General features: G+C 56.5%; 1 protein-coding gene across 2 annotated transcripts; it reads right to left on the reverse strand.

Annotated features, from left to right (window-relative positions):
- Positions 1-5,616: 5,616 nt before the first annotated feature.
- On the reverse strand, positions 5,617-12,489 carry PLP1 (proteolipid protein 1). 2 transcript variants are annotated; one of them, XM_058814287.1, is made up of 7 exons: positions 12,383-12,489; positions 9,952-10,138; positions 9,381-9,537; positions 8,356-8,524; positions 8,088-8,161; positions 7,912-7,977; positions 5,617-7,556 (listed from the first exon to the last, which is right to left on the reverse strand). In XM_058814287.1, the coding sequence occupies exons 1-7, from the start codon at positions 12,384-12,386 to the stop codon at positions 7,485-7,487; spliced, it is 729 nt and encodes a 242-aa protein (XP_058670270.1). In that variant the 5' UTR covers positions 12,387-12,489; the 3' UTR covers positions 5,617-7,484. The 2 variants fall into 2 exon arrangements, with proteins under 2 accessions (XP_058670270.1, XP_058670269.1); XM_058814286.1 differs by having other exon boundaries at positions 9,276-9,537.

Here is a 12,489-nt window from a genome sequence, read left to right on the forward strand (position 1 = left end):
CTGCAACCTCCCATGCAAGCATTTGGCCAAAGCTGTGGCTGCCCACAGGCACGTAGGAGCCTGCCCCGAGCACGTATCCACTGGCTGCCCAGTGATTCCCACTGTGATCAGCTGCTGGATGGTAAATTTTGTAGCTCAAATCAAGCAACCCTCCCTTAAGCTGTGCTTTAGAGCAGGGCAGTCCCTGCCCTGTGCTGGCAGCTTGTCCCCATCACAGCACAGTCTCTGAGCATGCAGAGCATGAGCATTTTCCCCCATTTCTTCTGGGGTAACCCAGGGAGATACTGCCCTTGTCTGCAGGGCAACTGTGTGTGGAAGGGACTGGAGTATTAATGCTTTAGGGGGATCTAATTTCTAAACAGGCCTGAGCAGTTATATTCATGGGGAGTGAATGCTGTTCAGGCAGCTCCCTGAAGGAGAAGGTTCTGCCTCTGTAGGTGAAAGAGATTTTTACAGGATATTATTGTTACTGTTTATTTAACCATGTCTGACCTCCTGAGGCCTGTGGATTTTTTCTTCATTAGCACTGCTTGATAGTTCCTTCAAGGTCCCAGGCTCTGTGACCTGTGCTTGCAGTTCCCATCCCTGAACAGGCACAGGGGCTCAGGATGAGAACAGACTTGAGTCCCTCTTTGCTGGCCCCGTGGTAGAGGGGCTGCTGAGGGAGCTCCCTGCAGGTGAAACTGCCACTTTGCCATGGATTTTCTGGGATCTGTGTGAGGACTGGCACCCCCTACAGAAGGGGGCAGAGATTCAGGGTGCCACACTGCAGGAGGCACATGTGCAGCTGTTTGCAGCCCCCTGTGTGTGTCAATGCTGGCAGCTAAAGCTCAAGGGCCTCGTTGTGCACGTTACACAGCACTTTTATTTCTGACATAGGATCACTGACTTTTTATATTAACCCCCCCATTATATCAGGCTTATGTGTTTTTTTTTATAAAAGGTGGAGTATAATATATTTCAGTTGTTTAATTTATTTTAAATGAAACGCACAATTTCCAAAGGAGCCAGGAATTTGAACTCTGTTGCAGTTCAGTGCCAACAGCCATCCCTTCCCGTGTCCCCTCGTGCTGCTGCGGTTGTTGCTATTGCTACAGAACTGGAATTGTAAAACCAAGAGTCTACCTTTATTTAAGCAAATAAAACATGGATGTATTCAAGTGAAGTGGCTGCCTTCTTGGTTTATCCATGTCCAAGTCAGTTTTTGTTCTGAGGATTGCTTACTTACAGCATCTGGCAGAGAGAAGTCACTAAGGGACCAGGGGGATATTCCTTCATGTACCTTACCTGCACCAGGAGCTGGAGGATCAGAGCTCAACAGCTGAATCCAGTGACCAGTTTTGTCTTTTCAGTAGAATCAGAAAGCAGTGTCAGAACAGAAATATTCCACATGGCTTCCTTCTGTCACTACATCTTAAATTCTCAGCCTGGGCTCTCAGCAGCAAGTCCGGTACTTTGCTGTGAATTCTTCCTGTGATCTTGGAACTGGCTCCTCGGGCTCCAGGGGGTTTTAACCAGGCATGACTTCCATAGGATGCTGAGAAGGAAATCAGCATATGGGACTGTTCTCTTTCTCTGTCCTGCCAGGATAGCTGATTATTTTGGGAAGCTTTCTCTGTGTTTGCAGAGCTTGTGCCTGCTGTTTCTTTTGGCAGAATGTTTTTGTTTATTTTCCTCCCAGGTCTGCTTGTGCTATCTGTGATTCCAGGAGGCAGTGTAGGGTTCAAAGTCCTTGAAAACTGTGCATTTTACATGTGGGCTGGAGTATCTGGGGTCCTCCAACATCTCAAAATGCAGCTGAAAACACAGTCAACACTGGTGGGAGATGGCTCTGGTGTGGTGGCACTGTGGGGTTTGGGTGAGGCTGCCTCACATCAGGAAGGGTCTGTCTGAAAGCACCAGAAGCTGCTGACCCCCCTGGTGTGAGATGTTTGTAAGGAAGTGCAGGCAGAGGCAGGAGCCATAGAGAGGCCATTCCCTCATTCCCCACTTTCCCTCTGTAAGCTGTGGCAGAGGGCTCAGTGGGTTTTGTCATGGGATGGGGAGAGGATGGATCCCTGCAGGGCAAAGTGTTTCCAAAGGAAAGCAGGGAGCTGCTTCTGTGTGGGACAGATGTTGTAGCACATCCCAGTGTGTTTGGAGAGGAGTAGGGGTGAGGAATGTCCTGATCCCATTCATCTTTCTCTCCCACTGCCCTCTTGAGGATTCTGCTGCTCTGGGCTGGGTAGTGCCCCTGAAAGGCCATGGAGCTGCTTGGTGGTGGGCTAAGGAAACAGGGTTCTCCTCAAGAGCCATTCTCTGAGGAGCACTGGTGTCATAGGACAAAAAATGAACAACATGCACAAGCTGGGATGTCCAAGGTAAAAAGCAGTTTATTTCTGAACTCCAATATTTATAGACTTTCAAAAGTGACCATGGATTGGAGGATGAAATTGCCAGCTCTCCAGCCACACTGGTCAAACCAACAGTCTATCACTTCTCTCCCCCTCCAGAAAGGAACGCAAAACAATCATTATTTACATAAAAAGTGTGTGAGAAACTCCATTACAAAAATGTAAACATCAGAAGGCTTAGAAGAACGGGGTGACACACCAGTGGCTGCAGATGCCTGGGGCTGCTCCTGCTCTCTGGTGACCAGGGTTGTTCCCTGAGTGCAGGAGGGAGCTCTGGGGCTGCTCCTCAAGGCAATAAACTGTGAGGAGATTGGTGGGATCTCTGGATATGGCATATTCTTGTGTGAAGTTGAGCTGGATGAATAAAGAGTTAAAAATGCCCCTTTAGGAGCCTCTGAACCCTACTCCAAGCTCCAGTTCCAAACAGGAGTTTGAGGACAGCTCTGACACTGGCACTGGTGTGTTCTCCTCTGGACTGAGGAGCACTGCCCAGGTGGGAGGTGATGGCAGCTCCATCAGTGGTTATCTGGAGGACACAGGTGAGTCAGAGTCCCTTTACAGGGAGATTGGGCTAATCTGTGACATGGTGGATTGCTGCTGAGGTGATTGCTCATGCAAAAGCAATCAGAGATGGACAGAGATAGCCCCTGGCCCCAGTGCTTGCATGGCTGCTGCAGGAGCTCCTTCCTCGTGACTGCCTGGGGTCCTTTGGGGGCTGCTGCTCATGGCCACGTGCAGGTACAGGACTCCTGGAACAGGTTACTTGGAGAAGCTGTGGCTGCCCCATCCTTGGAAGTGTTAAAGTCCAGGGAGAACAGAGCTCTGAACAACCTGCTCTAGTGGAAGTTGTCCCTGCCGGTGGCAAGGGCTGGATGATTGTTAAAGCCTCTTTGAACCCAGGCCATTCTGTGATTGTGTGACTTTCCACTTTCTCTCTTCATCTTTAGACAGAAGCTCCTGGCAGAGCTGGACTATGCAGAGATGGAGAGAAAGCAGCTTGATCAGGTACAGGTGAGGACTTTAGCCAGGGCAGGTGGGTGTCAGTACCATGCCGCAGCCCTGGCACGCAGAGCTGCCTGCCAGGCTAATCCAAAACACAGCTGAAACCAGCACATCATCCTACACAGCCTTTCCAGGGCTGAGTCCGTATCCTGGGAGAAGTGAGCCTTTGGTGGTGTTTCTGGTGTGTCCTGGGGGGCTCGGGGGAGGGTCTCCAGGAAGCACCATCAGCCGGGGCCGGGGCAGCGCAGGGACAGACCGGGGCTGCGGGGGGAACCGGGGCCGCTCGCCTCGCTGCCCGAGGAGCCGCTGCTGCGCCCGACGGCCGCGGGGAGGAGCCGCAGGACCGGGGATGCGCGCCCGGAGGCTCGGGGATGCTGAGGATGCCATCAGCCCGGCGGCCCCTCGCCCTTGGGGGCTGCCCGAGCGCAGGGCTGGGGGCCCATGGCATCGCCAACACCCCCCGGGTGCCGCCATCCCCTCCCCAGGGCACACAGGGCCGTCCCCCGGGGCGGCAGGGCACAGGATGGAGGGATGGGAGTTTGCCTCGCCTTCTTGCCAGCAAGCCCATGGGACTTGCTCCAGGGTCCCTTACTCTGGTCCAGCCTTTGTGGGAGCAAAGTTCTGCCGCATTTTAGCCGCAGGTGATTGCACTGGGTCCCCTGCTTGGAGCTTTCCTGATGGGCCAAGATGTGGTTTGGTTCGGTTTGGTTTGGTTTGGTTTGGTTTGGTTTGGTTTGGTTTGGTTTGGTTTTTACAGAGATATGGTTTGGTATGAGGCAGAGCTTTTCCCTGTCTTTTCTCAGCCAGTGTCTGGAGGGCACTGGGTGCCCAGGAGAGGAGCTCTGAGGGCATGTCCCCTGTCCCCAGGTGGGGTGGCAGTGGGGCATGGCCAAGGGCACACCTGATGAGGCTCCAAGTGTCCCTTGGGGCCTTGCCCAGCTCCCTGGCCTTGCTGGCCGCTCTCACACGCTGCCACCTCGCACTTGCTGTCCCCAGCCCGCGCCCCGGTCGGGGGGGCACCAGGCTCTGCCAGGGGACAGAGATGCTGTTTTGTTCCCCAGCTCGCTGCTGCCCTGAGGCTGATTGTGCACACACAGGACCCTTTCAGCACGGGGAGAGGAGGGTGATGGCATCTGGGAACGCAGGGAACAAAGGGCCCCGTTGATGCTGGCTGCAGCCCCAGGGGTTTCTGTCAGCCAGGGCAAGGCCGAGCTGTGCCACTGAGCTGGGGCAGCACAGTGCATGAGCTAAACCTCCCCTGGCCAGGCTGCATGGGCAGCTTTGCTGCCTGCTCAGAGGGGGCTGAAGAGAGGGGAGAGTGGGATTTGGGCTAGAGTCCTATTTAGGAATAGTGAAGGTCCCACCCTGCCACTTCTGGGCAGGTGGCTGCGCCTTAAATCTGCATTTTTGGACAGATACATGGGGCTGGGAGCATCCCTCCGTGGATGGCCCCTGGGCACAGCTTCTGGGGAGATTTCCAAGAAAAACAACATTTGAATCAATGATTTTTAAGCAGCTGCTGTGGAAAGATGCACCTAAGGGTTTCTGGGGTAGAAAGGCAGCAGCCAATGCCCTCCTACACACCAGCACCATGGACACATTAACAATCCTGCAGCAAATGGCACCACAGAGCCAAAGACAGGACTTGCAGGGCTCTGTGACAGCCCAGTGTGCCCCTGTGCCTGAACAAGGCCATCCTGTTCCACACAGGGCTCTCTGCAAGCGAGACAATCGCCCACCCTGCATGGCTCTGGCCATGTTCATCCCACACATGCTGCCTTAGTGCCAGCCAGCCTGGCTGGAGATGTCCTGTTAGTTTTGTTGTGGTTTTGTTGTGCTACATGAGGAGACACAGCAGAGGCTGTCAGCACGTGGGCTGAGTGTTAAAGGGCAGCAGCAGCAGCACCAAACACAAGCAAGCAGCTGCCACAAGACCCCAGCTTTCCTCAGGGTGGCTGGAGGAGAAAGAAGAGGTTTTAAGGGCCCCCCCACCAGCTGGGAACAATGATTTTGAAGTCAGAGTTATGAACCTCGTGGCTGGAGTGGGCAGAGCCCTGCAGGGGCTGCTGGCCCACACATGGATCAGCAAGTACTGCTCCTCTTCTGCAGCCTCCCCTTTTTTGTTTTCTTGTGGGGGCAGAAGGTGGGAAAGCCAGCACAACAAATGGACAGGCAGACGTACATCTTGTTCAGAATGTTCTTAATTTTAATGTATTTTCTTTAATTTTTATAAAATACATCCTGTAAGATAAGTCTTTAAAAACTTGCTCCTTTTTATTGCTGGTTAACAAGTTGAAATTCTAGATCAGAAATGAAGGAAACACTTCCAGTTGATTAACTCTTTTTGCGTGTGTATGTGTGTGTGTATGTGTGTGTGCGTGTGTGGGGTCTGGGGACAAGGGTGGGAAGGAGGACCTGGTTATTTTTGTTAAATGGATATGAAAAAAAACCCCAGCAACCCCCCAAGAGAGATAGCACTGATGTGAATTTCCAGATCTTGACTGGTTTCTCCCCACCCTGGCACCCCTGCTGGATCTCCCCCCTCCCCATCCCGTGTGCGTTGGTAGCCTGGCCAACCTATTTCAGCATTCCTGGCAGCAAGGATCCTTCAAATGCACTGCTCAGCAGATCTGCCTCCTTATCCTTGCCCCTGCTGAAACCAGCTCTTAAAAATATATATAACAACAATACAGACATGGAAAAAATAAAATAAATCCATGCAAGATGGAGCTTCAGTCTGCCACTGAAATTAGTTTCTCCAATAAATAAACACAAAGATTAGCACTAAGGAGAGAGGCAGGGAGAGCAAAACAAATCACCAGTTGTCAGGGAGGACGGGAAACACCACTTCTGCAGGTCTGGCTGGATCCATGCTACCCAGCCAGAGGAGAACAGCCATGGAGGAGAGGTCTCCACCCAACCCCTTGCCCCCCTACCCCTCTCCACGGGAAAAGACTGGCACCAGTAAGGATCTGGATTGCAGAGATGGGCTGTGTTTGCACCCTGTGACCCCCACACCGCCACCTTTCCTTCCCTCCTCAATTCCTTCATGGGTTTCACCTGGAAGCGAGATGCTGCCTGTCCCTCCCACCCTGGCAGGCACAAGGCAGCTGTCCTGACTTGCAGGAAAATAAGTGAGGGGACGAGGGGGACAGAAGGAGGGGTGGTTACACTTGACAAAGGGGAGAAGCAAGCCGAGCTCTGTGGCCCAGTGGAGGTTAGAGAAGCAGACATCACCCCAGAGAAGAGCACCATTGTGAAGGGCACGGGCAGGGCAGGCAAGGCACGCGGTCCCGAGGGTTATCCCCTGCCCACGGAGGGATGGCTCTGGCTTTACGCTCCCAGGGCTTGTGCAGAGGTGTCCCCTCCTCAGTCAAACTTATTTGCTGCCTCTCTGCTGCCTGGAGGGTAAAGCCAAGAGTCCCCCTTGCCTACAGAGACACCAAACTCCTTTAGGCTTTAATAGGAGCAGCTGGGTTAGGGCTTTATCGGCATTGGGATCAGCACTCTCTTCTCCACACTGGGAAGATCCTTGCCCTGAACTCCCTTTGCCGTGGCTGCAGCAGGCGATTTAGGTTAAATTCATCTTTCTCTGCTAAGGGATAAAAAATCCTTCTCTTATTCTCCATCCATGGGTGGTGACAGCAGACAGCTCCAGGAGAGTCTTTAGCAATGGTACCACGACTGGGCCAACTTCCTTTTCTCTCTAGGTAGCCTCTTGCTACTCACGGAGCAACCTACATGGATTTCTTCCTCCCAGGAGCTCGAAGGCCTTTGCTCATCCCTAGGCAACACTGGGACATTGGAGAAAGTCCCTCCTCTTCTCTGGCTGGTTTTGATGGGCTTGGCTCTGGAGCGAGCCAGTTACGGATGAGCAACGAGAGAAAAGTGCATGAAGAGGCGTCCATCGGTGGGAAGCTCTCCTTCCTGGTCACGCTCAGCACAATGGATGCGAGGGAGGAAGAGGAGGGGAGTCATCAGCGAAGGCAGAGTTAACGCAGGAGACCTGGTGTCAGGTGGCTGCAGTGTTAAAGCCTCGGGGTTAGACAAAAGGAGGGCGTTTGGTCTGGCTGGGCTCCGCCTCGCGGGCTAGAACTTGGTGCCTCGGCCCATCAGCCTGAGGACTGCGAAGTTGTAGGTGGCTGCGATGATGAAGGTGACCTGCGGGTGGGAGGAGAGTGAGCGAGGGGGCAGCCCCAGCCCCACAGCCCCGCAGAGCAGTGCCCTGCAGAGCCCTGCAGCCCCACAGCACCATCGGGACACTGCAGTGTGCCCGGGGAAAGGCAGGGCACTCCATGCACTGGGACCTGTCCCTGGCAGTCTGCTAAAGCCTCTCCAGATCCCCTCCTGCAGCCACCTCTGCCTCATGGCCTGGACTCACCATCTGCACTTACGTGCCAGAAAACGACACGAGCACAGGCTCTGTCCCATCCGTGCCCACCACCTTCGCTGTCCTTTTCCCCCACATCCTTGCCAGGCGGAGAAGCACAGCTGGGCAGGGGGAGCACTGACTCACCAGTGAGACCAGCGTGGCAGCTGCCCCCACGAAGGCTGCGATGAAGAGGTGGAAAGTCATCTGGAACTGCAAAGGAAGAGGAGGGTGAGCTCACAGGGTCCCGTGTGCTGCCTGGGGAGGCAGAGCCAAGGTGTCCCTGCAAGGGGAGCACACACAAGGTGGCAGGAGTTACTCACCTCGCTGGTCTTGCAGATGGAGAGCAGGTTGGAGCCACACACCTTGCCAGGGAAAGCATTCCAGGGCAGGACACCTGTGGAGATGTGGGAGTCAGGTGAGCAGGGCATGGCTGACAGCTGACTTCCTTGCCCAGCTTCCTGCAGCCTCCTGTCACACACCCCCCAGCATTTCGGGGCTCTTCAGCACCTGCTCTGCTTTACCCTACCCACCATGCCTGGGCCCTGCCCTCCATCCCCTCTCCTCCTGGCTGGTGAAGCCAGCACTCACCGTACATCCTGGCATCTGCACACAGGGTGCCAATGCTGGCCGAGGTCTTGGTGGGGTTGCCAATGGACTGGCAGGTGGTCCAGGTGTTAAAATAGATGTAGACAGGCACGGCCGAGCAGGCGAACACCAGGAGCCAGATGATGGTCAGGACGTAGGTAATGCCCACAAACTGCAGGGGGCAGGACAAAGCCGAGGTTAGCGATGGCCCAGGCCACGGACAGGGGAGCGCGAGGGTCCCCAGGCAGGGCAGGGCGTGGGGCAGGTGAGGACTGAGATGCTCAGAGCCAGCGTGGGCCCAGGCAGGCAGCACAGGACAGCAGCCCAGGCTGGGGCTCCTGCAGCTCACAGGAGCAGGGCCAGTCCCAGATCCACGCCCGGCTGGGTGTGCATGGGGGGACTGGCAGCAGCAGGATGGCTGCCACGTTTAGGGGAGGGGTAACCGTGGCCACGGACAAGCAGGGTTTGATCTCTGAGGGAGGGCAGCTGCAAAAGCTGCCTTGGCGTGTCAGCATGGCTCTCCTGCCCTCCCTCCATGGTGCCACCCCAACCAGCCCCCGAGGGAACCACAGCCGTGCCCCTCTGCTCCCCTTTGCCAGCACTCTGTCACGGTTCCCAAGCACAGCGGAGTGGAGGACCCCAGGGATACCAGGTGCCACAGAGCTTTGAGCTGCCAGCACTGCAGCGATGCTCAGATTCTCCCAGCCTATGTTTAAACATGAAGCACTTTTATTAAACATAACCATTTGTGCTGTTTTTTGTCCCCAGGAAACACGGCAGGCCTGGGTGAGGACAGCAGGGCTGTGCTTCCCTTTGGGATATCCCAAAACCCGGAGGGGCTCATTCTCCTGCCCTTTGGCCGCGCGGAGCGTGGTGAACCCGCTGGGGCGCGCGAAGGGGTGCCAAACCCCGGTTAAGATCACCTTGTCAGGATGTCCTAGCCACTTTCCCAAACAATGACACACCCGCTGCCACGAGTGAGCTCGCTGGGGGCCTCGCGCTCCCCTCCCTTTCGGGCCCCCAGTTACCGTAGCGCTGAGGCCCTTGCCGCAGATGGTGGTCCTGTAGTCCCCAAAGATTTGCCGGACGGCGCCGGTGGTGTAGAAGCCTTCAGCCAGCAGCAGGGCTCCGTAGAGGAAGAAGAAGGCAGCTGTGCCGTAGATGAAGTACTGAAAGCCGTGGATGCTGCGGGGGAGAGGAGCGGGCAGGGGGGCTCAGGTGCCAGGGCGGTGCCAGAGCTCAGCCCTGGCTGCTGCTGCTTCCCCTCCCCACGCTGTCCCACGGGGACCAAAACAGGGCGAAGCCACAGGAGGAGCAAGCTGGGGCAAAGCTGTGGGGAGCAATCCTCCATATCCTCCAATCCTCCCCCCACATCCTCCATACCTACCCCGTGCAGAGGTCCAGCTCTACCCAGGACACCTAGCAAGGGTCAGATGAAAACTGGTGTGAAATAAAACAATGGAGCCATGGGCAAAGGCAGCTTGGGGTCTCTCTGACGTCTGGGTGAGAGCCTGGCCCTGGCCAGCCCAGCCAGACACCTCAGCCTGGCACAGAGCAGGACAAAGCTGTGAGGTGGGTGCTCTGCAGCAGGGTACTTACACATCGAGGAGGAACTCATAGTCCTGGTAGTTTTTGGAGAAGTAGGTCTCGATGAGCTGCTCGGTGCCTGTGAGGGCCTCGTGCCCACAGCCACAAAACAGGGCTACCCCAAAGAAGCACAGGCCAGTGGCAACCAGGGAAGCAAAGGGTGCCCCAATGAGACATCTGGCACAGCACTCAAGTAAACCTGTGGAGAAAAGAGGAGAGGTGGGACGGGACTGCTGGGACAAGGATTGCTTGGAGCCTGCAGCTCAGGAGTGCAGTGGGAGAAAGGTGCCTGCCAGGAGGAGGAAAACAGGTGGAAGGAAAACCTCAGAAATGACCACTGCAGTGCTGTAGAGCCAAACCCAGCAGCTGCCCTGAGAGCTCTCCCAGCAGCTCAGAGCCCACCCAAGGGTGCCCAGGGATGGTGGCAGTGTGGGGCACAGGGGCTGTGAGGAGCCAGCCATGCTGACCCGTGACAAACAGATGGAAATAGAGCATGATGTAGCGTAATGCCAGTGGGACCTGGCAAACAAGCTGCTAATGGGCTCCCCACTGCCACCACAGCAGCACCACAGCTGCCTGCAGCTCTAATTTGCCATTAAATGTAGAGGGGAACCCAGCACCTGCACAGAATCCAACCCCAGGGCAGATCCAGCAAGGTGGCCCTGCTCGGGGCAGCACAGCAGGAGCCAGCACACACCCTGAGCACTCTGGGCATCCAGGTGGCACCGTGGGCACTGGTGCCTTGCCTGGCATCCTGCAGGCAGCTCGGGCTGCAGCCGCCCCTTTATGCAGGCAGGCGTGCTTGTAGGAAAGAGCCGTGCCAGTTCCACAAATGACAACACTTGTGTAATAGGTTTAGTCCTCCAGGAGCTGCAGGGAAAGTAAGGACACACAGCAGTGTGCTGTTGGAGTGCCTAAATGCTGGATGTTTTCAGCAGTGAGGCCATGGGCACCTGCTCCTCCTGCACGTCGGGGCTCTAACCTGCAGGAGTGTTGGCTCAGTTCCCCTGAGGGCTGCCTTTGGAGGTGCCCATCCAGTTTCTAACATGGGCTCAGTGTCCCTGTGGGCTGGCTTTGGAGGTGCCCAGCCAGTTTCTAACATGGGCTCAGTTTCCTTTGGGCTGGGTTTGGAGGTGCCCAGCCAGCTGCTGTCCTGTCTGCTTTGGGGACAGACAGCCAGGTGGGTTTGCACCCACCAGCATCTGGCTCCAGCTAAGCTGGATCAAGCTGCTGCCCTGGCTGTGTGACACCTGGGGAAAGCTGCTGCCCTTCCCCAGGATATGGGCTCCAGCATCCCACTGCCCAGGGCACAGTGGCTCCCATCTGGGCACAGAATTCCTGCCTTGAATGCCACAAAGGCACCCACACCAAGCCCACGTTGCCTGCACAAACCCCACAGTGCCTATCTCCTCCCCAGGAGGACAAGAAAGCCGAGGGGCCCTGGCCAGCCCTGCCCTCCCCGCTGGGAGCAAGGTTGCGCAGTGGCACCAAGGACAATGGGGGATTGTCCTGGCACTGCCACCCCAGTGGCTGCCCCACGCCAAGAGCAAACAGGGAACAAAGGCAGCGCTATAGGGGAGTGCTGGGACCCCTCCCTCTTGTTTGCCTTGGACACAGCACATCCAGGGGGGGCCTCCTTCATCCTGGGAGCGCTGCTCCCAACCTCGCTGGGACCCACAGGTCTGGCCCCTCGCTGGGGCAAACTTGCCTTTCCTGGCTTGATCTTTGGCACCTGGGAGATGGCACAGAGGTGCCAGCTCTGGGGCAGTGAGCAGCTCCATTCCCAGGGGACTGAGAGCCCTGGGATGCTACAGGGCCCTGCCACAGCTGCTCTGCAGGGGGAAAGTCTGGGGAGGGAAAGGAGGGGAGAAAGAGCCCTTGTGCCACACAATCCTGAGCCTTGTGCCACACAATCCTGAGCCTTGTGCCCAGGCTCCACTGCTGCCAGCGCCAAACAACATGCTGCAGACAGGAGGAAGAGCAGGGGGCCAGCAGAACAAGGCATCCCTGGGAACAGAGCAGCCCTAAAACCTCAGGGGTACCCCGGTGAGTGTTAGCTCTGCTCTATCAGTGGGGAAACTGAGGCACCAGGTGTGGCTCTGTTTTCCCAACTGGCATGAGCTGTGATGGGCTCAGTGCCCTGCCTGGACCTCACAGCTCCTGCCAGCTCCAGGATGGAGCTCTCATGGGGTGAGGGCTGGGGTGGGACAGGCTGTGGGGATGGCATCTGCGCCTCAGACAGCACAGGAACACATGGGGACAGAAAACTGCCTTGGGAAAAAAAACATCATCCCTGCCATGCCAAGGCATCCTGCCACGGCTGGCATGGGCACACCGGGGTCACCAGGACCTCACTGGTGCCAGAGGAGACTTTCAGTGGGCTCTGCTGTGGGATGAGGTCCCCAGAGACACCCAGGTGTCGCCCGGGTCCCCTCATACTCACCCATGGTGCTGGTCCTGCTCAGCTCCCCGAGCGCCGCTCTGGCTCTGCTGCTTGGCTGCTGCCCGGCGGTCCCACGCCCTGGGTCCCCCCTCTGGGTGCCTGTCCCG

Source organism: Ammospiza caudacuta, chromosome 14, assembly GCF_027887145.1.
Source record: "Ammospiza caudacuta isolate bAmmCau1 chromosome 14, bAmmCau1.pri, whole genome shotgun sequence".
Taxonomy (NCBI): domain Eukaryota; kingdom Metazoa; phylum Chordata; class Aves; order Passeriformes; family Passerellidae; genus Ammospiza; species Ammospiza caudacuta.